This window comes from Crocodylus siamensis, chromosome 5 (assembly GCF_052110815.1).
Source record: "Crocodylus siamensis isolate JL-2025a chromosome 5, ASM5211081v1, whole genome shotgun sequence".
In the NCBI taxonomy this organism is placed as follows: domain Eukaryota; kingdom Metazoa; phylum Chordata; order Crocodylia; family Crocodylidae; genus Crocodylus; species Crocodylus siamensis.
Window position 1 is genome coordinate 72,444,711 of NC_143399.1, and position 23,898 is coordinate 72,468,608.

Genomic DNA, 23,898 nt, shown 5'->3' on the forward strand with positions numbered 1-23,898 from the left:
AGTTGACACTCCACAGGTTGCGAGTCTGTTGTGCTCAAGTTGAAGATTCCCAAAAAACTCTGAATTGCTGCAAGGACAGAAGGAAAGAAAGCACCCCTTCCCACAAACTCCCGCCAGACCCTAAATCCACCCTCTGGGACTTGCCCCAGCTCCCAGTGCAAGGGGACACCTGCCACAGGGCAGCTGCAACTAGATACTTGTATCAGACCCCACGGCCATGTCCCCACCAGGACAGTGATTCAATGAGCCCCTAAAAGCCCCAATTCAGGGCAGTACTTTGGTACATTGGTACCACATTGAATATCTAGAAACAAGAGTTCCTGGCAGAGGCAGCAGGTGGTGTAATGTATGCATCGTGTAATGTAATGCATTGTGTGCACTGAAAATGTGATAGGAGTGTGACAGACAGGGAGCAACCACGTGGAGGCTTGCTGACCATGGACTACAAACCCGACACCTGGAAGCAAGAAGAGGAAATGATGAGAAACCCCGCAGAGCCCTGCTGCTGGACTACAAATCCCAGAAAACCTTGGGGGCAGCAGGAAGAGATAACAACCTCTGAGCCCTGGCTGGCTACATGTCAGAAGGCCTGGGGGTGATGGTGCTGCTGTGAGCTGGATTAAAAGAGAGGAACCTCTGCACAGCACAGATCAGGGGCAAGCAATTATTTCAGCCAGAGGGCCACTTGCTGAGTTTTGGCAAGCCATCGAGGGCTGCATGACAGGTACCCAGGGGCAGATAAATATTCATTTTCTAAATTTTTTAGGGCCCCGCAGGCTGGATAGAATGGCCTAGCAGGCCACATCCAGCCTGCAAGCTGCATTTTGCCCACCCCTAGCACAGATGAGCCACAGACCAGGTGCACATGAACCCCAACCTACAGACCTGCACAGAGTGACCCTGGACTAAAGGCTGTTTTTTGGGAACACCTCCGGAGGTGGGCAGGGGACCCTATGTGCTGAATGCATGTACCCCCCTGGTACTGACCACTACCTGTTTGCTTGCCTTCTAAGTGTATGTTGTTGTACTGCAAATGCCTATTTACCTGTATTTGTCCTTTCACGTTCACATGTGACCTTAACCCCTAAGATACTCAATATAAAGTAAATTCTTCATTGGTTGTAGTGATCGTGCCTGACACTGTAGGGGTTTGTTGCAACTAAGCCCTCAAAAGCCCCAAATTCAGGGTAGTGATTGGGTAGATTGGTACCAGATTTAATATCTAGAAACAACAGTTCCTGGCAGAGGCAACAGGAAGTATCAGAAACCAAGAAGCAGGTTGTTCCCTTGAAACCACAGCTACTGGCTCTTGTTTCCAAGAAGTGGTGACCAACCTGTGGTAACACCAGGCTGTAACTCCCAGTCTGGCTTCCCAGAAGCAGCTCTAGAGTGAGTGCTCAGACTGCAGGAAGACGGGGTTTCTCTGCCACTCCAATTCCTGAAATTAATCTGTTTTCTTCTCCAGCAAAAAAAAAAAATCAGAACCTTTCTCTGTAGAAACTAAAACTTTGGTGCCTGGATCAGAGGGGGCCAAATATGAGGGGATCTCATGGTAGAGGGTACACAACTGGACAAGTGATGGAGCTGGGGCTGTCCAAGGCAGGGCGAAGTTTGGCCTGGGCCAGGATCCATGACTTGCTACTAGATCCCATCTCCATGGCAACATTGGTCAGGCTCCTCCAGGCCAGCTTTGAGCTTCACATCTGAGTGGCTGGCCCGGGCCTGGGGGGCAGCTAGGAAATCAGCCACATCATCGGGGTCTCCAGCAGGGCCAGTAGCTTCTTCTGGGATCAAGAGGCTGAGACCTTGAGAAACCAATCCAATTGGATACCAATTAATGAACAGGAAAGAGCCAGATGGCCAACTGCACAGCGGGGCCACGTCTGTGGGACGTGTCTAGCCTCATGGCTCTTCCCTGCACCAAGCTTTGAACCAGCATATTTCAACAGTAGAAGCCACTTGGGCTACTGGAAGAGCTTCTCCAGGTAGCCACAATAGTAAGCTTTTATCCTCTTTGCAAAATAAGCCAGCACAAAGCACCACGTTGCCCTCTCTCCACAAGGACTATGCCCATATGACAATATGCAGTCTATCCAGTGCATTCTGGGAAGTGTCATGCCTTATCCAGCGACAGGACGCAGAAAGGCACCAGCAATGGAACATATCCCCCACCCCACCATGGGTGAACGAGTTGGTCACAAGGCATTCTGGCTATTTCCCACAGCTCCCTGGAACAAGCGGGATGCCCAGAGTGAGCAACACCAGCAAGGCATTCTGAGGGTGCAGACACACAGCAACTGAACCATTCCAGGAATGTCGCTGATTGGGACCCAGCTCACTGTTGCGATTCAGAAGTATCTGTACATACACTGCCAAGGCTTTTAAAGTCGCATATCAGGCACTGCAGTACTGCTGAGTCACCAAAAGGGGGTGGGAGTGAGGCACTGCCTTCAGTAGCAAGCCCTGAGTTTCTCCAGGATTTCTCTAGCACGGGCAAATGGTAGAGAAAGTAGGTCTGGAAGGGACCTCAAGAAATCATCTACCAGCGGTTCCCAATCTGTGGTACAGGTACCACCAGCGGTACACAGACAACCTGTCAGTGGAACGTATTAACAAACTTATTATAATTACTTCATATAACAAAAATCTGCTGGTGGTACTTAAGGCTGAACTGAAAAACTAGCTGATGGTACTTAAGGTTGTATCATTTTAAGTTGGTGTGCAATCTACCAGAGTTTGGGAACCACTCTAGTCTAATTCCCTTCCTGAGCCAGGGTCATCCCCATCCAAACCATCCTATACAACTCTTTGTCTACCCTGTTCCTAAAACCATAAAAGTAATCCTATCAGTTTATCACATAACTACAAGGCATGGCACCCTAACTTGCCACAGGTAAAGCAATGGTGGTCAGTTTGCTGCTGCTTCAAGGGTCCCCAGGAGATCCTAGGAAGAGGGCCACGGCCCCTGCCACAGAAGACAAAATCCCCCACAGTCCACACCAATCTAATTGTGGGGTAAAATTCCTCCTTGACCCCAAATGTGGTTATCAGACCAACACTGAGCAGAGGGGCAGGACCCTCTACCTAGGAACCTCTGGGTTTTAGCCCAAGTTGGAGCACTGGCACACACCAGGCAGTCAAAAAACCTCAGCCTTGGCAACCAACAACCAATGAATGCTTCCAAGGATGCAGAAAAAAAACCCTGATGTATGTAGCAATGGGGGGAGGGGGGGAATTCCTGGCTCCATGTGGCAACCAGCAAAACCCAGAAGCATGGGAAATACCAAGCAGAGCACAGGCATGGCTACTCCTAGATCCTTCCTGTACAATGCTTATCCAGCCTTTTCTTGAACACCCCCAACTTCCCTATGCAGTCTATTCCACTGCCCTGCTGTTCTAATTGAAGTTTATCATGCTATCCAATCTAAACTTCAAACCCTTGGTCTGAGTCCTGACAGGATGGGGTGAAGGGCTGGCTGCCTGGACCCCTGCTTCTGCATTCCTGAGGGGTGGTTACTCCAGGGGCTGCCCAAAGCCTCTGACACAGGCTAAAGCTTTAAAAAGACTCTCCCTAGAAAAACACTTACTTAATTTCAATTTGCCCCTTGCAAACACACTCTGAGAGGCTGGTTGGTGGACAGGAGGGTGGATGCACCTTTAAGGGTAAGTATCTGTTAACTGCTGAGTGAGGGAAAACTGATCCACTGCACAATAGGTACTTAATACCATAGAATGGCTGTCAATCCCATGCTCAGTCAATGTAAATTGACCCATTAAATATTCATTTTTCTTTACCCAAAAGCAGCAGGGGCACCCTCCCCACCCATTTGAGCATTACCAGAGCAACCAGCTGCCTGGGGGGGTGAAAAGAGGCGAGAAATGACCGAGGCATGCACTGTGGGATGCCTGAAGGACTGATCAAACACTGGTCACAAAAGCTTGGTGTCCACAGATTCACTGTGTTCATAGAGAACCAGTTCAAAATAAAACTAGATTATCCAGATTTACTTTTGAGACACTCCAGGAGATTTAAACACTTCTAAACCGGTTTGTATATCTGAACAGTTATAAAGTGCATCTGAAATGGTCTGAGTGTTATTTGTGTCTGCACCCAAAGATATACCCATTGAGCAATCAGGAAGGATGAGGGGCTGGGAAAACTTCTAGAGCTCAGGTTGTGTCTGCTCCTTGCCACAGTTGCTGGCCATGAACCATGTTCAGAGCCACTGACTGTACCAAGGCCTTTAGTCTGAGCCTATTCCAATAGGCACAGCAGCACTGCCAGTCACTGGAGGGCCAATAATACTCAGCTAGGAGAAACCCATTACACCTCATCCCATTTAAAGGGCCAGTCATCCCCCCCAGGTATCCCAGCCCCACCATCCTCTCCAGGGTACGTCCCATGCTGCAAACCTGTGGTGCTGCTGTTAGCGACGGGCAGCAGCAGCGTCTGGACTCCATGCCCTTGGATCCTTACCACATCTGGCATCTCTGCCAGCCTCTGCTTAACCGAGGCCGCAAGACCCAGGGGCAGTGAGTGCTGGTAGGCAGCACTGTAGGCCCCCTTGAACTGGAAGAGAGACATGCCCTGGGGGTGCTGGGCCAGGATGCCTGCCACATTCTGCTTCAGCTCTGCGAGATCCCTCTGGTTGCAGGCAGGTCTTACGTCCTTGCTTGCCTGCACGCATGGAGCAATGCCAGCTGGCTGGGATGGGCTCCTGATCCAAGCTGGCAGGTGTGGACTGACTGGGAGGCACTCACTCAGCATGCTGTGCACAGCAAAGACACCAGGTGGCTTCCAGACTGTGGGCTGGCTGGGAGGCAGGGGCTTTGCAGTGGTACCACTGGGCAGTAGAGGATTGAGCCAGCCATTAGCAGGAGGGGCTGGGGAAGCAGCCTTTAGCAAGTGCCTCCTGGGACTAGGCAAAGACTCAGAACTAGCAGGAGGCAATGGTCCAGAATCTCCACGAACCCCTACAGGAGAGATGGGAAAATGCTGTCAGGGCAGAGCACACCATAAAGGAACAGAAACCATTGTAGAGACATGGGGACACAGTTGACAGGGCATCTCCTGGCATGCAGCGGAGCAGACTTTTCCCACAATGCACTGGGGTAAATGAGGGTTTCAATCCAGGGCTCTACATTATAGTTTGGGATTTCAGACCTCCAGAAATTCAGGTCTGCTACAGGGCACAACTAGAGGGCAGAAGAGTGGTGATGACATGGGTTGAAATCCTAAAGGCGAACACCACAGGGCCTGGAAAGGAAGCCAGGGAATGGCACAGCAGTCAGGGAAAGCAGTCAAGATACTTTGTTTCTCTCCTGCATCCAAGGAGGGAGTGGGGTTTCCTAGTTCAGATCAGGGGAGCTGGGATCCAGAATTCATGTTCTCTCCTCTTTTGGAGACAGCTCTCATGGCCAGCCACTCCCCACGCCTCACCCCCCGCATACCTGTCCCAACACATTTCTTCTTCTTGGGGCACCAGTCCTCCAGCTCTGGCGCACGGTCCCACAGAGATGGCAGCACACCCTTGCAACCCTGGGGGTGTGCAACAGCATCCAAGTCCAGCCAATGGCTCTCCCGCAAACGCTTCTGTGCCTTCTGTAGCCTAGGGCCACCCTTGTCAGGGTCACTGCCCCTCAAGGCCCAGATTGGGGCTGAAGCTTTGCTGATCCCTGCAAAAGATGGACTGGAGTTCACCGCCCTGTGTGCCCTCCCAGCACTTGAGGGTGGGGGATGGGGCCTTTCCTTTCTAAGGGGGCTGGACCCACTTCAGCCCCAAGACAGCGCACCAGGAGGCTCAGGGGGTATATGAGTTTTAGAGATGGGGACATGAATGAGACACAGGTCCTCTTGGGTGTACTTCTCCTGCCCTCTACCCCCTCTGACCAGATTCTGCCCCTTTTGGATCACAACACCCTAGAAGCTGGAGTTGGGAGCAGGGCCAGGCTCTGTCCTTCTAACCACAAAGTGGGAGACCTGCAGGAGAGGACACCTGCCCTCTCCCACCACCTCAAGACTGAACTCCCCTCCCCCTCCATGCATCCTTTACTTCTACATGGCACAGGGGCTGGCTCCAGGGGCAAACCTGCTTCCTTGGCACGGGTTAACGTGACATCAGCTGACATCTGACAGCTGGCACAGACAATGAAGGGAGCTGTGGACCCATGGGACACTTCCGAGGAGGTAGAGGGCTGCGAGCAGCTGTCTTCCAGACTCTGATTTTCTGCTAGCTTCTCCACAGCATCTAGAAAGAGAAATAACATATCACTGCCCTGAACACGAATGTATAGGAAGCAGCCCCTCCCTTGGTCATGGGGATAGAGGAAAGGACAGGGATGCTGTGCTGGATTGCAGGCTGCTGTCATGTTTTCCTGGTCTTTGACCTTTGGCCTCTTGGGACAGGTAGGCCAAGGTAGAGATGGAACTCAGGCTAGCATCCAGGACTAAGGACGACAACAAGTCCTTTTTCTAGTACATTGGGAGCGAGAAGAGGGCGCCAGGCAATGTAGGGCCCCTGCAAGATGCAAACGGTAATCTTGTGGCTATGCCAGACAAGAAAGCTGATATTTTTAACAGTTTCTTTGCCTCTGTTTTCTTGAGCTGGGATATCCCACCTACCAGAGGTAAGGACAATCTTGGGGATAGCTCTGTTAGGCCTTCAGTCAGCACAGATGTAGTTAGGGATTTTCTGGAATGGCTAGACATTTTTAAATCTGCAGGTCCAGATGCCCTCCACCCAAGAGTGTTGAGGGAGCTGGCAGGGGTCACCACGGAGCCCTTGGCCTGGCTGTATGAGCATTCGTGGTCATCTGACCAGGTGCCGGGGGAATTGGAAACTGGCTAATGTGGTCCCAATTTTCAAAAAAGGGAGGAAGGAGGACCCAAGTAACTATAGGCCTGTAACCCTCACCCTCAGTGCTCGGGAAGATCTTGGAAAAAATCATCAAGGAGCACATCTGTGGGGGGCCAGCAGGGGATATCATGCTCAGGGGCAATCAGCATGGGTTCATCAAAGTCAGGTGCTGCCTGACCAACCTGATTGCCTTTTATGACCAAGTAACTAAATCCTTGAATGATGGTGTCGTCATAGACGTAGTCTTTCTAGACTTTAAGAAGGCCTTTGACGCTGTCACCCCATCCTCATCAATAAATTAAGCAACTGTGGCACTGATGCCTGCACAGTTGGATGGGTTATAAATTCGCTGGTGGGGTGCATCCAGAGAACAGGGGTGGATGGGTTGTACTCAACCTGGTGAGATGTAAACAGTGAGGTACCCCAGGACTTGGTCCTCAGGCCAACACTGTTTAACATCTTCATCGGCAACTTGGACAAGGGGGTGGAAAGCACGCTGTCCAAGTTTGCTGATGACACTAAGATGTGGGACGAGGTGGACACACTTGAAGGGAGAGAGAGGCTGCAAACAGATTTAGACAGACTACAGAAGTGGGCAGATGAGAATAGGATGGGCTGCAGGGTGCTGCACCTTGGGAGAAGGAATCCACAGCATACATACAGGCTGGAGAGTTCCCGTTTTGAAAGCACAGAGGCGGAACAGGATCTTGGAATCATTCTGGACTCCAAGATGACCATGAGGAATCATTATTGACTCCATCGCAGGGAGTCGGACTTGATGATCTGCTCCGGTCCCTTCCGACCCTACTAACTATGAAACTATGAGCCACCAATGCCAGACCACAGCCGCAAAGCCAGCCATACCTTGTCATGCATCCAAAGGTGCATCTCAAGCAGGTCCAGAGAGGTGATACCCCCCCCCAACTCTATGTGAGCTTGGTCAGGCCTCAGTTGGAGTACTGTGTCCAGTACTGGGCGCCACACTTCAAAAGGGATGTGGCCAGCCTGGAGAGAGTTCAGAGGGCCACCTGCTTGGTGAGAGGGCAGTAGGACAGGCTTTACAAGGAGAAACTAAAGGGACCTGAACCTGTTCAGCCTCAGCAAGAGGAGGCTGAGGGGGACCTGGTGGCTGCCTACAATCTCATCAGGGGAGATCAACAGCAAATAGGTAGAGCCCTTTTCTCCCCAGCACCACCTGGGGTGACAAGGAACAATGGTAATAAGCTGATGGAGAACAGGTTTAAGTTAGAGATCAGAAGGCAATTTTTTAGTTAGGGTGGCCAAAATCTAGAATCAACTTCCCAGGAAAGTGGTCCTCATCCCTACCATAGGCAAATTCAAGAGGAGGTTGGATGATCACCTGTCTGGGGTCTTGTGAACCCAGCATTCATTCCTGCCTGTGGTAGGGAGTCAGGCTAGATGGTCTGTTCAGGTCCCTCCTGACCCTAGCTACTATGAAACTATGAAGGTCCCATGTCTCTGACCCTCTGATTAATTTCAACTACCTCCAAGACAGATGTTTCTAGTAGGTTAGAGAGGGAGGCAGAGCTGGGAGCCAGGATGCCTGGAGCAGGTTCTCATGGCTGGGATCCCCACCATCCTCTGCTTTCACACCTGGCCTCAGCTGGATTATGCTGTTCTCTCCTTGCTCAGGCCACCGGCACTCCAGCCCAGGCACGTGGTCCTGCAGAAAGGATAGCACATCTTCATAGCCCTGGGAGCGGGCGAAAGCATCCAGGTCCAGTCCATGGCTCTCCTGCACAAGCTCCCGAACCCTCCACAACCTCAGGACCCCCTTGCAGGAGCTGCTGCCCAGCAGGACCCTGAGCAACACTGACACATTGCTGATACCTGCAAAAGACCAACTGAAGCTCACTGCCCTGTGCAGCTGCCCAGCACCCAGGGGCAGTGCTCAGGGCAGGGACCTGTCATGGCAAGGGACTGCGAGCCCTGACCCAGCATGGTGGCAGGGCATTGGGTGGCTCAAAGGGCATATGGAGAGGAGGGAAACATGACTGGAACACAAGTCCCCTCCTGCACACACCCCTGCCCTGATTCCGAGCCCCATCCACCTGTGAATCCCTTACTGCTCCACAGCTTGCTGTCCAGCTCAAGGCCCCGGCCTGCACCTTTGGTATGAGAAAACACGACATCAGCCAACACCTGACAGGTGGAGCAAGCAGAGAATAAAGCTGGGTCCTCACGGGATGCCCCAGGGGAGACAGAGGGCTGAGAGGAGGCATTCTGCGCAGCATGACCTGCCAGCTTGTCCATAACACCTAGAGGGGAAAACAATAGGTTACTGCCTTGCCGTGAATGCCAGTGTATAGGGAACCATTCCTCTGAAGAGAGCCCCATGACCAGGGACAGGTGGGAGTCACAGGGACACTAAGCTGAATCCCAGGCTAATGTCATGTCTCACTATGCTCTGGCTTTTGGCCTCTCAGGGCAGGTCACATGTTCCAGTTCCTCTGGTCATGTCACATGCCTTGAATGTAGGTGTTTGAAATGTTTGAGAGTGGGGGAGAGAGAGAGAGAGAGAATTGGGAGCCAGAACCCCTGGGTTTTCTCCCAGGTCTGGGAGGGGAACATGGTCTAGAGGGTTTGAGCAGGTTGGTCTGTATATTCAGTGACTGAGTTCTAGCTTAGCACTGGGAGGGGTATGGGTCTGGTGCAGGCCTGGGAGTCAGGACTCCATCACACCTTACCTGCCTTCAGTTGGACAAGGCATTGCTCCCTCCTGTTGAAGAGGAGAACAATCCCAGGCACCTGCAGCAGGAGCAGGTCCATGATACCCTCACAGCCCATGTGCTGGACAAAGCCCTCCAGGGCCACTGACTTCTCCTTCCACAGCATCTTTTTCAGTGTTGTCACACACAGGCCACTGCTGTTAAGACGGAGACACTCCAGAATGGCTGCCATCACCTCATCCCAGCCTGCAGTAAGAAACTGGATCAACACTGAGGGGACATTCCTGAGAGATGCACCAACACCTCCAAGGGGGGGTATCAGTGGTAGCAGAGCTGGAGGCACCTGTCATCTCATAAAGGAAGCAAGCCATGCTGAGAAAGAGGCCTGGACTACACACACCAGTTCTATAAGCCCTTGGAGTGAAGACACCCTAGCCATCCCTCCCCCCAATCTGGCCCCCACAGGCTTTTAGAAGCAAAGAATAGCTGAAGCATTGAGTACCTCCTCCTACTTACGCTTCTCTAGCACCAACTACCTGTCCCCCCTTGGACCTACAGAGTTTCAGTCCCAGCACCTGCCCCAGATAATCTACCACATCCTTGCAGCCTCCAGCATCAGCCTCCTGCTGCACGTTCACATTATGTTTCCCCAGGAGCTGCTGAGGAAAGGCCCAGGACCCAATTCAAGAGGCTCCCCAAGAGGAAGCCACCTTGCCACACAGAAATTACCCTAGCCCCCAGCAGAACCCCCATCCCAAAACACACCCCAAAATAGCAAGTAGTTGTGAGCTCAGGATCCATGGGAAGGGCTGCCTGGATCACTAGACTGAGCCCAGAATAACTCATGGGGTCCTGAACAGGTGGGGAGTGAATCTGTCCCAACTCTGGCCCAAGGGAATACAGATGGCTGTAGCTAATGAAGGCACTGCTGGCACTGGGGTCCAGGCTGAGCTCCATCCCTCCCCACAGCCGCTCATGGCCTAAAAGAAATTTCAGGCCAGGGTAGCATATCGCCTCACAAGGCATTTCCTTGACTGTCTTGGCAGTATCCATTGGCCCCTTGGGTGCAGGATGAATGAAAGAAGTGTTGGGCGGGGGGATGCTGCAGTGCTGGGCTGAAGTTGGAGCAGGAACCTGAGGCCATTGCAGAGCAGGGGACTTCCCTGAAGCATCTGAAAGGAAGAAGGAGAACAAATTCCTCAGGAAAAGGAAAAGAAGGACTGGTGACAGCAAGCACAAGCCAAGCTCCCCCTCCAGCCCCATCTACCCTTTCGCCTTCTCCAACAGGCCCAGCTCCCTGCCAGCCTGCTCCCCACCACAGCTTCAGCCCGTTGTGTGTCAGTCTCCACTTCACTTCTCCAGGCACAAATCCAGACATCCAATAACCCAGGGGTGGGCACTTATTTTGGCCAGAGGGCCACTTAGAGAGTTTTAGTGAGCTGTCGAGCTGTTGCTCAGGGGCCAAATGAGCACATCCCTTCCCTCCCCCGGCTCGCCCCACTAGCTTACCAAAACTCCCTAAGTGGCCCCTGTGCATGGCTCAGTGGCTGGGATGGGGCCTCGGGCAGGCAGCGAGAAGCCTCTGGGAGCAGGATGGATAGGTGGAGGCAGGGCCAGAGCTGGGGTTGGGATCATGGGGCAGTGACAGCATGGGGCTGAGGCTGGGGCAGAGCCACAATCCACTGCCTGCACACCCCTGCGACGGGTGCCAGTTCCACATACAGGGGCATTCAGGGAGCGGATCACAGTCCTGCCCCAGGCCAATGCCGCCATGGCTCCACAATCCTGAAGTCTCCATGGAGATCAACTGGGACCCACATGGGCAGGGTGTGCAGCTGGGCAGATGGGACAGGGCCACAAGTGGCTGTGGATTTGCATTCAAGAACGGGACCTTCAGGCAGGGCCAGGGCCAGGATCTTGGAGTGGTGACAGCATGGGGTGGGCTGAGCCAGGCCGGGCTGGAACCAGCACTTGTTGCAGGGAGCAGACCGTGCTTCTGCCCCCAGACCCATGCTTTCACTGCCCCAGGACCCCACTCCTGATCCCCAGACCCACTTGCCTGTCCCACTCTCAGACAGCTCTTCATCCACCTGCAGCCCCATCCCAGCTGCCCTCTATCCATGTAGGTCTCGCTCCCGGTGGTGGGTGCAGGGTAGAGGGCCAGGGTGCCTGAACAGCAGTGCCAGATCCAGCAGCAGCAATCAGAAGGAGCCACCGCTGGATCTGCCTTTAAATGGAGTCCAGCTCCCACACCGCCTCAGCCCCGCTGCACACCCAAGCACATCAGGACCAGCCACATGCACCATAGCCTGGGCTATGCCCTGCACCTGGGCTGGGCAGAGCCAAGGGATCCACTACAGGCCAGACAATATGCCTTGGTGGGTCAGATCTGGCCCACAAGATGTATTTTGCCCACCCCTATCCTAATCCAAGGGCCAGTTCACTCACCACCTGACAAAGGGCACAGGATCCTTTATGTCAACTTTCCCACACCATATGCCCCTGTCTTACAAAACCACTGCCCCATCAACAGCCAGGGCCTGGTCATGTGGTCACCTACCCACAACAAGTTGGACGATGCAATAGCCTTTCTCTGGGTGTCTCATCCTGAGACCAGGCAGCTGCTGCAGAAGGCCCAGCACATTGTCATAACCCCAGGCCTGGCTCAGCCTCTGCAGGTCCCGCCTATGCTTCCTCGGCATGGCTTTCATCAGCTTGGACACCCTCAGGCCCATAGGGAACTGGCCCAGCACACCAGAGATACAAGCCCAGATCTGATCCAAGCCTGCAACAAGGGATTATAAAGGGTTACAGATGTCTTAAATCTACACCCCACAGGAGCCCTCAGCAGCTCAACCCTCCCCCACTAGGGCCCCAGTCACAGAAATTACCCCTTCTTGCCTGAAGAACGTATTTAGACACCTTTTCTTCTACTCAAAATAGTCATCCCCACCTCCCAAGTGCATGTAGATACAAGCCCAGGCTCCATGGCTCCCTTACACTATGGTAACAGGAAAGGGTTCCAGCAATAAGGTGAGTTTCACAAGTAGAGAGACTGTGACCTGACAACTTTCACACGGGACACTGAATGGGCTCCAAAACTCCATTTAGTACCAGTAGGATCTGGCTGGCCACAGCTGATGAGGATGTCATGCTGGGGGAGCCCACACCCCCCACGCCTATAGGAAGGTACAGGTCTTCCTGGGAGCAACCATGCTAAGAGGCAGCTCATCATCTCACCAGGTATCTGTCTTTCTGTCGGCCCTTCACGGGTTACACCAGGGACTGCACACCTCAGGAACTGAACTAGTGGAGGCCACAGACCCCATGCCATGAACACACACAGGTGGGCATCCCCCATCTTCCTGCACTGGGCATGAGCAAGCAGGTGCAGGAATGGCTCCCCCATGGCACTGGGCTTCATGGGCACTCCAGGCTGCCAGCTTATCTGGCACCACAAACTGCTCTGTGCCACCCTGCCACACCCCCTCAAGGAGTCAGATAGTAGAAGCTGGAAGAAGGAGGGGAAGCCCAAGATCCTGGCCACTGCTGCCAGGAACAGAGGTGAAAGCCCAAGGTTCACATGTTAATGCTGGGTTAATGACCACCAGATGTACAGGCCTGACCTAGGGCACTGCTGTATCCTCACATATAGCTCAGCCCCTGAAGGTTTAGCCCTCGCTACCTCTCCAGAGCCTCCTTCAACTTGGACTCCCAGTAGGAAGCAGCCCAGGACAATGAAGATGCAGACCCACACCTTGCCCAAGCCTGCAGCAAGGGGTAGTGAGGAATTATAGATGCTCCATTTGGCCTCCATCACCCCCATAAGGGCAGAGAACAGCCTCAGTGCTGGAGGCCCATTGTTGGGTAACATCCAACACAAATGGCCCCATATTGGTGACTCTAGACCTGGGCCCAGTCTCTTCTTGTGAAGGCAGGAGTCAGGGGAGAAGGGACTGGTGGCAGTCCTTGTGGGTTTCACAGGTAGCTCTGGGACAGCAGTGAGAACCTCAGCAGTTCCACCCTCTCCAAATAAATCCCTTCCCCTTGCCTGAAGTACTTACTTGGACCTCTTTTTTCTGCCCAGATCAGTCACCCCCACCTATATACAACTCTCCCTGACAAGAGCAGGAAGGGTTGTATATAGGCATCCAGCATGCATCTATGCTCTGTGGTCCCATTAGTTAGCAACAGAAAAGTGGTCATGAGGGGATGAAAATCTCACAAGAAGCTGGGCAGAGACCTAACAAAACATTTCATATGGTACACTGATTAGGCAGGGGACAGGAAAGAAACTTTCAAGACTAGTTGACCAGGAGAGGCCCAGACACTCATCCAGCTAGGAACTGATCCAAGCATGCACCCCTGCTTGCATAGCCCAAGGGCTTGTGCAGAATGTTCATCCCAAGAGCAGCACATTGTCTCACCAATTGTCTGCCTCTCCGGCCTCATAGTATCCATTTGCTCTGCAGGTGCAGGCTGTGAGGGGGTGGTGTCCTGCCTCGGGGTGCTGTGGAGCAGAGCCAGAGAGGAGGTAGGATGCAGGGAGTGCGGCAAAGCAGACGACTTCTCTTTCCTTTTCCTTTTGAGTGCTGTAGGGAACAAAAGCCTCAGAAGGATAAAAAGAACAACCATCTCTCCCCAAGCCCTGTACTGCAAACCCAGGCCCCACCAGTCCTCTTCCAACCGTACAGCTTTGGCCCAGTTGTAACAAATCCCTTTTCACCTCTCCAGGAACAGCCCCAGCTCTACTACGGGTATTTCCCATGCTTCTGGACTTTGCCAGCTGCAGCACCCCACCCCCAACACACACGCACTCTCCGGCTGCTACACACAGGGGATTTTTTTTGCCTGCTTCAGAAGCAGAAGTCAAGGCTGAAGACTTTTACAGGGGAGTGCTCCTGATGGGACTAAAACTCAAGAGATTCCTGGCTAGTGGGTCTTGCCCCTCTGATCAGGGTCTCACCAATCATCATATTTGGGGTCAGGAAGGAATCTGACCCCTTGGTCTAACAGGTATGGACTGTGGGGGTTTTTGCCTTCCTCTGTAGTAAGGGCTGTGACCCTCTTCCTGGGATCTCTTGAGTATATTTTAACAAACTTAACAGCAGCAGGACAATGGAGCAGGACAACTGTTATCCCCTTGCTTTATTATGGCAAGTTAGTGTTATGTCTTGTAGTTGAATCACTTGACTGTGTAGTTTTGCCAGTAGGTTAGATAACGGATTTGTATAAGATGGTTTGTACAGGGATGATCCAATCTCAGGCAGGAGGGTGGCTTAAATGGCTCCTGGAGGTGCCTTCTAGCTCTCTTTTTCTATCACTCTGTTCCTTGGGGTAGAGACCAGCATGGCCAGCACCCACAGCAACAGGGCCTCAGTATCAGTGATCCTGGCTCTGGACCCAACTTCTCATTATGAGGGAGGGACCTCCAGATGCACTGGGTGAAAGAGATTGTTCTGGCAGCTTCCCATAGTCACCCTCAAGTATATACATTCCTCTCCATGTGCAGGGCAGACATAAGCTCCATGGCCCTTTGGTCATAGGAGGGTTCTGGGATCTCATAAGCAGGATACTGAATGAGCCACAGAGAAAAATAAGGCTTCAAGGGCTCCATTTAGTCCCAAAATTTTGACCCCCAAAACAGAAAAGAAACATGGAGCTACTGTTATCAATAGACAAAAAGTGAGAAAACGTATAACATCAGTTTTGTCCAAAAGCTTTTGTCAAAAGAGAGAAAAATAAGGAGTGACTGTCATCTTAAAAATATACTGGGGGAGTGGATGGGGGCAAAATGGAGTTGTGTTCAACAAGGACACAGAAAAGATTTGCTTATGTCAAAAAACAGCAGGAAACATGGACTTATGTTTATCTGCAATGCTAGGGAACTTGGCTCCATGAGCAGGGAGGGCCACACCAGTCTGCGCTCCCAGATGAGCCAAGGGATAACACGCCCCAGTCACTTTTGCCACATGAAAAAAGAAAAAGAACCTCACATTTCTCAAAAGCTGAGGCAAAAAAGGCTGATTTTGTGAAAAAACTCAAGAAAAGAAATACTGCTTTCATCAAAAAAATACAGAGTGGCTGAAAAAAATGGAGTCACTTTTCTCAAGCAAGTGGTTAATTTTGTTTAAAGAAATGCAGAGCAAAGCATGAAATATAGGGTCACTTGTGTTGGCTTACACAAGAACAAGCAAGTTGCTTGGGCCAGAGAAATGAGAAGGTGTTTTCATGTAAAAAAAAAAAAAAAAAAAATCACCAGAACTTTTCCATAGAAAATACAAAATTTTCTGGGAAAAAAGTCAAAACATTTCCATTCAAAAGTAGCACTGGGTCCCCATGGAAGTTGTAGTTTAGGGGGGAAGCACTCCCTGGCAGAGGAGGGGGATGCTGACCTGGCCCACAACAGCTCACCAAAACTCCCTACGTGCCCTGCAGGCCCAATTAATTGCCCACCCCTGTCATAGTGGGGTGCTCCATCCTACCCACAAACGGTAGACTGGTTCAGCTCCAAAGTGTGGACACCCATCCCCTACTCTTCACCTTTCTTACGCTGGACAAGACACTTGATTCCTTTGTCCAGCCCCTGTAGCTTGACCCCAGAGATGCTGGTGAGATAATCCAAGGTATCCCGATAACCCCGCTTGTGGCTCAGCTCCTCCAGGTCCACCCCGTGTTTTGTCCACATGATCCTTCTCAGCCTAAAGACTAGCAGACCAGAGGGGTAGGAGCTCAGCAGACTGTAGAGGAGTGGTAACGGTTTTTTAACATCTGGTAGGACAAAGACACCATGTTAGATATGGGGAAGTGGTCACGCACAGCAAAAACCAGGACACACACAGACAGGCAACTGGGAGTACATGGGGAAACTTTTCCCAACACACACTGGGACTCGCTTTGCTGGGTGTGGATAGACCATGGGCAAGGTTTCTCCCAACCCATAACAGGGGATACACAGCTGAGCATGGACACACCAAGGGCTAGGTTTTCTTAGCATGCATCAAGGCAAACAGCTGAGTTTTGGCAGGCTGATGTACTGCTGGACACAGGCTGCAGAGGACCCTTGCCCTTCAGAGAGGGTGTGGGGATGAGGTAGTGCCCCCAGGAACGGGGTCCGACTCACTCTTCTTAAAGGCATTGCTGAAGACCAGACACTTCTCTCCCTTCTCTGGGTACCAGAGCCGGATACCCGGGACTTCCAGCAGGAAGAAGGACACGACATCTTTGTGGCCCCTAGCGCAACTGAAGGCCTCCAGATTCACCCCCTGCTGCTCCATCAGTGCCTTCCCCAGCTGCTTCACCCTCATGCCCTTGGGGCAGTTATTCAGCATTGAAGTGATGAAAGCTAGGACCTTGTCAAAGTCTGGAAGAAAAGAAGGGTAAGCAGAACAAAAGGAAGAAACCCTCCAGCCCCAGAAAACCCCTAACAGCCAGTCACTAGGCTGTCACCTGCAGAGATACTAACAAGGTAGAGAAGTACTGCCTCTGTGTCCAACACCGGAGCAGGGAACCCCTACCAAAAAATAGCTGATACAGGGCATGGATATAGCATTGGACATGTTTATAAGGCAAGCTTTAAGGCAGACATAATTGGATGCCGGACAGGCCACGGGCTGTGGTTTCTCAGTATGCACTAGGGCAGATTCAGCTAGGCGTGAACCCCACTGGACAGGGCAAGCAGATAGGCAAACGGACAGGCCGCTGGCCAGGAGACTGACCCACAATTCTCCAAGGTGGGGGACAGCAGTGGACAGAGGTGGTTGCTGAGGATTAATGCAGAGCCAGGCCCAGAGAGAAGGGGGAAGGTGAGAATGGGGTGGGGAGAAGGGAGTGGTACAAGAAAAAAGGGAAGAAAGAAAAGCCATAAAAAGTCTCTCATTGAGTCAAAACCTGAGACAAAAGAGGGAGTGGCAGAGCCTTTTCTAGCTCTTCCAAGCACAGTTGCTGCTCCCACCAGCAGGTGGCCAGGGAGCATCTACACACACAGCCTAACAGGCTGGTCCATAGAAAGGGGAGCAATTCACTTGAATAGGGAGACAAGGTTCTTTGGGCAAATCTGAGCTCTTTTATTAGATCAACTAAATAATTGGAAAAAAACATTCTTAGCAACCTTTTGGTTTTAAAAACCCTTCATCACACTGAGGAAGCTTTTTAAACCCAAAAGCTTACTAAGAAAAAAATTTCCAACTATTTAGTTGGTCTAATACAGGTGGTTCTTGAACTTTTTTTTTTTGGCAGACCACTTGAAAATTGCTGAGGGTCTCCACTGAAGAAGCTTTTTTTTTGTTCTACAAATCAAAGCATGCAACCCATATTTTGATATCAGTAGTCTTACCTTACAACTACAGATATTCTTGATTGTTCCACAGCCTTTTTGCGAGCCACCTGAATGCAGCTTGCAGACCATAATTTGAGAACCTTTGGACTAATAAAAGATATCAGATTCACCCAAAGAACCGTGCCTGCCTATGTACTTAGACCAACACTGGCTACAACCTACACCCTTGAATAGGGATTCATTTACGGATTATTTTACAGAGCTCTGTCCTTAGTAAAGAGTGCCAAGGCGTTTTCTCTCACATACTTTGCAGGTACTTGAAGTGGGGCAATGGACTGGTAGTCTGCAGCATCCCAGCACAAAAGGCTTTCATCCAGGAAATGCTCAGTCTGCTCACACTCACAGAGGGAGAGAGAAAGACAAGAGGACCTCAAAGCCAGAAGTCGCTAAAGAAGAGCAAAAAGACGGGAGAAAGAAGAAAAAAAGGGAAAAAAAAGTGAGAAGCCAAAAGAGTGAGTCAGTTGACTGCCCAAGGCTTCAGCCAGCAGAGGGAGCTGGGAGCCAGGACACCTGGGCTCTTCTCTCCCAGCTCTGAGAGGGCAGCTGTGTCCAATGGTGAGAGCGGGGGCGGCTGTCCCTACCTGTGTGCTCCTCGTTGTCCAAGGCGCTGTGGAGCGCATGGCTTTCCATGGGGGAGGCGGCCCTGCTCCCCGGCGGAGGGTCCTCGGCCTGGCCCAGAGGGGTGTCGATGACCAGCTTCTTAAGGACGAGGGGCCCCCGGGGGCCCAGCTCCCCCAGGTCAATGGCGTCCCCAGCGGCGCCCGCAGCGAGCCGAGGCCGCAGCCGAGGGTTGCGCGGGGCGCAGGAGCCCCCAGCGAGGCCGGCGAGGAGGCACAGAGACGGGCCGGGCACTGGAGGAACCGCCACCCGCTGCGGGCCAGCCGCCTGCAGCCACAGCCCCCGGCCGGAGTCCTCGAGGCGCCGTGCTCCGAGCACGCCTGGCTCCGGCCCGCACCGCCCGGGTCCCCGCGGTCTCGACGAGGCCGCACGTGGCCGCGTTTCCCGCGGCCCCGCCCAGCCGCGCGTACCATTGGCCGCCGGGAAGGGGGCGGGAACAGGCCGAGCCCCGCCCCCTTGGCTGGAAGCTCTGACCCCTGGGCTCGCCCCTCAGCCAGCCGGGCCCTGCGCGGAGGCTCTCAGCGCCTGAGCAGACGCAGGGCAGGCGGGGAAACTGAGGCAGCCAATGGGCCAAGGCCAAGCAGGGCAGTGCCAGAGCCACAGGCAGCACCGCAGAGAGACACGTGCTCGGCGTGAGCTCGGCCCCTGCGGGCTCGGAGGAGCCAAAGCCCTCCCCCCACAAGACCCAGCCCGACACTGATTAATTCTTAATGTCTTTAATCAAACAGAGTTAAAACCCAGATGGGAGCAGCAGAATTAAGTGCTGGGAGGGGGGTGGAACCAGGAGTGCCACCAGGGCTGGGGATCAGGGGCAGCTAGGCTTGTGGGGGGGGGGCAGGCTGGGGTGCCCCCCACCATGGGCACTAGGTGCTGCCCTGACTCCACAGGAACTCCCTAGGAGGGGACAGTGGCAAACCTGGCAATGCTTCCCTCCAGCCCGGGGCACGCAGCACCCACATGCCCTGACCCTTTCCACCCCAGACAGTCTCTGGCACAGAGGAGCCACACAGGCCCAGCCTCCATCCCCCATCTCTTCCCCTCAATTCCAGGGGCCCATTTCCCCCTGCCCTGCCCCAGGTGGAGTCCAGCTCACCTGGTCCCTGCTCCAGGCCATCTTGGGATGGGATCCATATCTGGGAAGCCCCAGGCCTTGGGCTGACTAGGGGCTGGAGAAGGTAGGAAGGGGGAGAGGGGTAGAAAGAGGGAGAGGGGATGGAGATGGGATAGGGGGCAGGATGGGAGGGGGTAGGGGACAAGGCAGACTGAGGAAGAGGAGAGGAGGGTGGCTGAATGAGGGGGAGGCAGAAGAGGCACTTGGGAGGGGATTGGAGGGCAAACGGCAGTGAGGCAATTCTGGGGGGTGCATCAAGGACTGCAACGAGGGGGGAACAGTTCCCCCTAGTCCTGGTCCCTCTGCCTTAGCAGGGCTCCCCATCATCCTCCAGGCCTGGACCCTGGCTGCAGCTCCCCACCAGGCCAGTGTAGGGGGCTGGGGGGCGCCCCTTGGGCCTTGTGGGGGTAGGGACAGTTGTGGGGGCAGGGCGGCGGTCCAGCCCATCACTGACACTGTAGATGTACTTGTCCCACAGGAGGCGCTCCAGGTCTAGGTTCAGGTCCAGGCCAGGGTCTAGGCCCAGGCGTGGCCCCTGCTGGGCCCGGCGGTCACCCACGCGCCGGCGGTGCTGGAACTCCAGGATGGTCTTGGTGTAGGTGTTGAGAGTCAATACTGAGGCGGACATGCACAGCGTGAAGGACAGCCAGGCTATGCTGTTGGGGGGAGGCAGGAGTTTGCATGGCACTTCCTGACCCCACAGGCCCCCCCACCACTCCCCACCAACTGTGGCTGTGGCCCAGCCAACTCATTGCACAGGGGGCATCCCAGCTGCTCTGGGGTACCCTTGGAGGGGACAGGCCCCTGCCCCATCTCCAATCCAGAGCCAGACAATGGCCCCAGATTGGAGATCAGGACTGGTACTCCTTGAAGGGAAGAAATCCCTGTCCCATTCCCCACCTTTCCCCCAAATGAGCCAACTGGTGCCCCCACCCTGGGGCTGCCCTTCCCCAGTAGGGCATGGTGCTGGGTCACTCACCCAAAGGACCAGCCATAGTACCAGGTCTGGGGCCTCCAATCCTTGGGCCCCAGGTTAACGGCTACTTGGAAGACAGTCATGAACATCATGTGGGCCACCATGCCCAGCAGCCCTGGGAGGACAGAGACCTCAGGTATGGTCAGCTGGATGGAATCAGGGGTGGGGGATTGATCCCCCCAAACATACTCATGATGGGGCAGGGTCCTTAGGGAGGGGGATTGCAGTTGGTGCTGTGGGGCTGGCATGGTCACTGGGGACCTGACTGCATGGCAATGCAGGCACTGGGAAGGGGCTTGGGTGACAGTGAGGGGCAGAGACAAGTTCTAGGGCAGTAGTTCCCAACCTTTTTTTGCTGTGACCCACAGTTGGGAGCAGAGTGTGGTGGGGGAGCTCGTCCTTTGTGTGTGGTGCTGCCGGCATTGCCCCCAAAACCCTCATTTGGGTAGTGACTCAAGGCTGGGAACCACTGGTGTAGGAGGTCTTGTGTTACCCAGGACCACAGTGATAATGACAGCAAAGTGGTCAGGACAGGGAATCAGGGGGCCCTGGCTGCAGCAGAGGGGAAAGTATCCAAGAGCACATTGGGAATCATTCAAAGGAAGGAAAGTGGGGTAAAGAAGGGGCCAGGAAGTGCTGGGGAGGCAACAGGTGTTGGGCATGACAGCACAGTGATGATAGTAGTGAAGGCATGAGGGATGGGGCTGCAATGGGGAGCTCTGCAGGGCCAGTACCTGAGATCATGGTGAGGACAGCAACAAAAGCATAGAGGTGGGGTTTTGGGAAGCAGCGCTGGCTCCAGGGGATGTGGGGATGCAGCAAGGGCTCCAGAGGATGCGGAGGTGCAGCGGGGCCTCTGGGGGTGCACCATAGGAGGTACCTGAGAGCACAGTGATGACAGCCGCGAAGGCATTGATCTTGAGCCCACCGAGGGCACTGCCCCCTGGCAGAGCCTCAATACAAAGCAGCAGGAAGCCCACGCTGAGCAGCGCAATGTGCAGGGCCTCTGAGGCCACTGACAGCCACAGCACCCCTGGGGGAGAACAGGTACTGCCATGAGTGTGGCCCTGCCCCCCCGCTACCTGTGCAGCAAGTGCACAGCACTTCAGCCAGACACACAAACCCACTCTCATCCCAATCCCCCTGGGGGGGGGGTGATGGAACCAGGGAGCTTTTAGCTAAGGGGGTTGTGGGGTGGGGGCTTGCCCGGCTGGTCACCCCCACCCCCGGACAGGCACGGGGATTGTCGGGGGCTTCCCTTCACTCCCCTGGAACAGCCAAGGTTTCCTGGCTTCATTGTTCTGCCCCATCTTTCCCTCTGATAGGGGCAAACAATTGGGTGGGGAAACCTGGCCCCCCACCTAACCCCACCCCAGGCTGTCTGTGCATCTTTCCATCCAGAGGGAGGGGCCTCACCTTTCTCAGACTCAGGGGGCACTTTTATGAAGCTGCGGCAGATCTCCTCTGGTGAAGGATTTAGCAGCAGGGAGGAAAGAGAGAGAAAAGCAGGGAGCATGAAATTTGGGGTGTTCAGACCCCCAGGACCCTCCACAGGATGGGGTGGGATGGGACAGTGGAGGCTGCTTGTTCAGCGACACTCACCACACAAACAGTGCCAAGCTACAGCCACCTCTGGGGTGGAGTGTGTTGAGGGCCGGTTATTGAGGGATCCCCCTGCCTTCCCTGCCTAGCAGTGAGATGCAGCCACCTCTGGGGTGGGACATGCCAGGGGCTGGGGACTCTGTGCCTCCTGTCTGTCCTCAGTCCTGTGACCTGGCCCAGCTAATTGCCAGCCCCGGTGCCCAAAGAGGCACTCACCCCCATGGTGCTCCTCACACGACCGCCAGAAGCCAGTGTGGAAGTAGCGGAAGGCGTACTTGTCCTCTCCCGTCTCCCAGATGTATTGCACCACGTTGGGGTCAGCACTGGCATTGGCAGGGCTCGTCTCGTTGGTGCTGACCACAGTACAGCTGCCCTTGCGCACGGCTGACAAGCAGGGTGGCTTCACTACCTTGTGTGTGCCCTCGCACCAGTAGCTGGTGGCGAAAGCCAGCACTGAGAAGCACAGTGCCAGCCCCGTGAGGGTCAGTGCCAGCAGCGAGCGTGCCCGTGGTTCCAGCCCCAGCATCCTGCTCCCCCAGCCAGAGCCACCCCCGTTCACCCCTTCCACCACAGCTCTACTCCAGTCTGTTCTTCCTTCCCTCTTTTCTTCTCCTTTTCCTTCCTTTCCTCTGCTTTCTCTCTTTCCCTCTCTTTCACTCACTCGCTCGCTCTCTCGCTACAGCTCCTCCTCCCCCTTCCTCTCTTTCTGCCTCCCTCCCCCTCACCCCCTAACACTGTTCCCCTTTCTCCTCTGCTCCCAAATCACAGACTCAACACCCCCAGCCGGGCTACCGGCAGAGTTCAGAGTGGGCAATGTGAGCAGAAGGGTCTGGCTGGCACCAAGCACAGAGACAGCCTTGCCCTCTCTGCTCTAATCTCTTTGCATCCTCCAGCCCCTCATGGAGCAGGGGAGGCGGCCCAGGGGCTCACGCTGAACAGTGGGGAAGAAGTTGTGCAGCATCTGGCATCCTCATGGGCGCAGGTCAGCTGCTCACAGGGGCTCCGAGGCTCGATGGGGCAGGTCACCCAGGCCACGGGGCTCCAAGTGGTCCCTGAAGATACCAGCAGAGAAGCAGGGGTCAAGCCATAGTGAGCGGGCCCCACAAAAGCTGGGTGGGAGGTGCCAAGGCTTGGCAGGATGAGAGACCCCGATGGATGGAGACCCAAGGACTGATCCACAGCTCCTCCAGATGGGCAATCAAGCACCGGTGCTGTTGGGTCTGTGGAGCCAATGCCAGCTCCACAGGAGGACCACAGATGAAGAGGGGGTGGAGTGACACAGAGGGTAGGCTGTGGACTGGAAACAGGGACTGAAGCCAGCTGCTCTGCTGTAGAGACACGCCCTACCCTGCACAGGGGCTGTCCTCATCATCACCCTGCTCCTTTGCGGTGGGGAGGGCTTGGGATGGGGCAGGAGTGCCTAGAGAGCGCCAGGCAGCAATGCCACTGATCAGCAGCAGGATGTCCCTGAGCCAGGGCAGCTGGATTAGCATTTGGGGAGGGGGGCACTGACTGGTTCCATACAGGGTTGGGGCAAGAGGCCTGACTTGGAGGGAGAAGGATACACAGATAGAGAGATGGGCATACAGCTAGAGTGATGATGAGGTGTATGACTGGCCTTTCTTAGTGTGTCAGGGGCCCAAAGGGCTGTGAAGGGTCTCTGCTCAGGGAAGTGGAACTAGAGAGCACAGACCCCCCCCAGTCTG

The 23,898-nt window shown here is 54.2% G+C and overlaps 1 protein-coding gene across 1 annotated transcript; it reads right to left on the bottom strand.

The window, feature by feature from the left end:
- Positions 1-882: 882 nt before the first annotated feature.
- LOC149864226 (uncharacterized) lies at positions 883-22,718 on the bottom strand. The gene is made up of 19 exons (XM_090049765.1): positions 22,409-22,718; positions 22,007-22,054; positions 21,471-21,623; positions 20,594-20,705; positions 20,069-20,270; positions 19,597-19,669; positions 18,467-18,979; positions 16,671-16,910; positions 16,091-16,318; positions 13,975-14,139; positions 12,108-12,332; positions 10,567-10,719; positions 9,566-9,793; positions 8,945-9,136; positions 8,472-8,708; positions 6,090-6,248; positions 5,452-5,676; positions 4,414-4,974; positions 883-1,805 (listed from the first exon to the last, which is right to left on the bottom strand). Exons 1-19 carry the CDS (start codon positions 22,716-22,718, stop codon positions 1,642-1,644), a joined length of 4,188 nt encoding a protein of 1,395 aa, XP_089905891.1. The 3' UTR covers positions 883-1,641.
- Between the last annotated feature and the right edge of the window lie 1,180 nt (positions 22,719-23,898).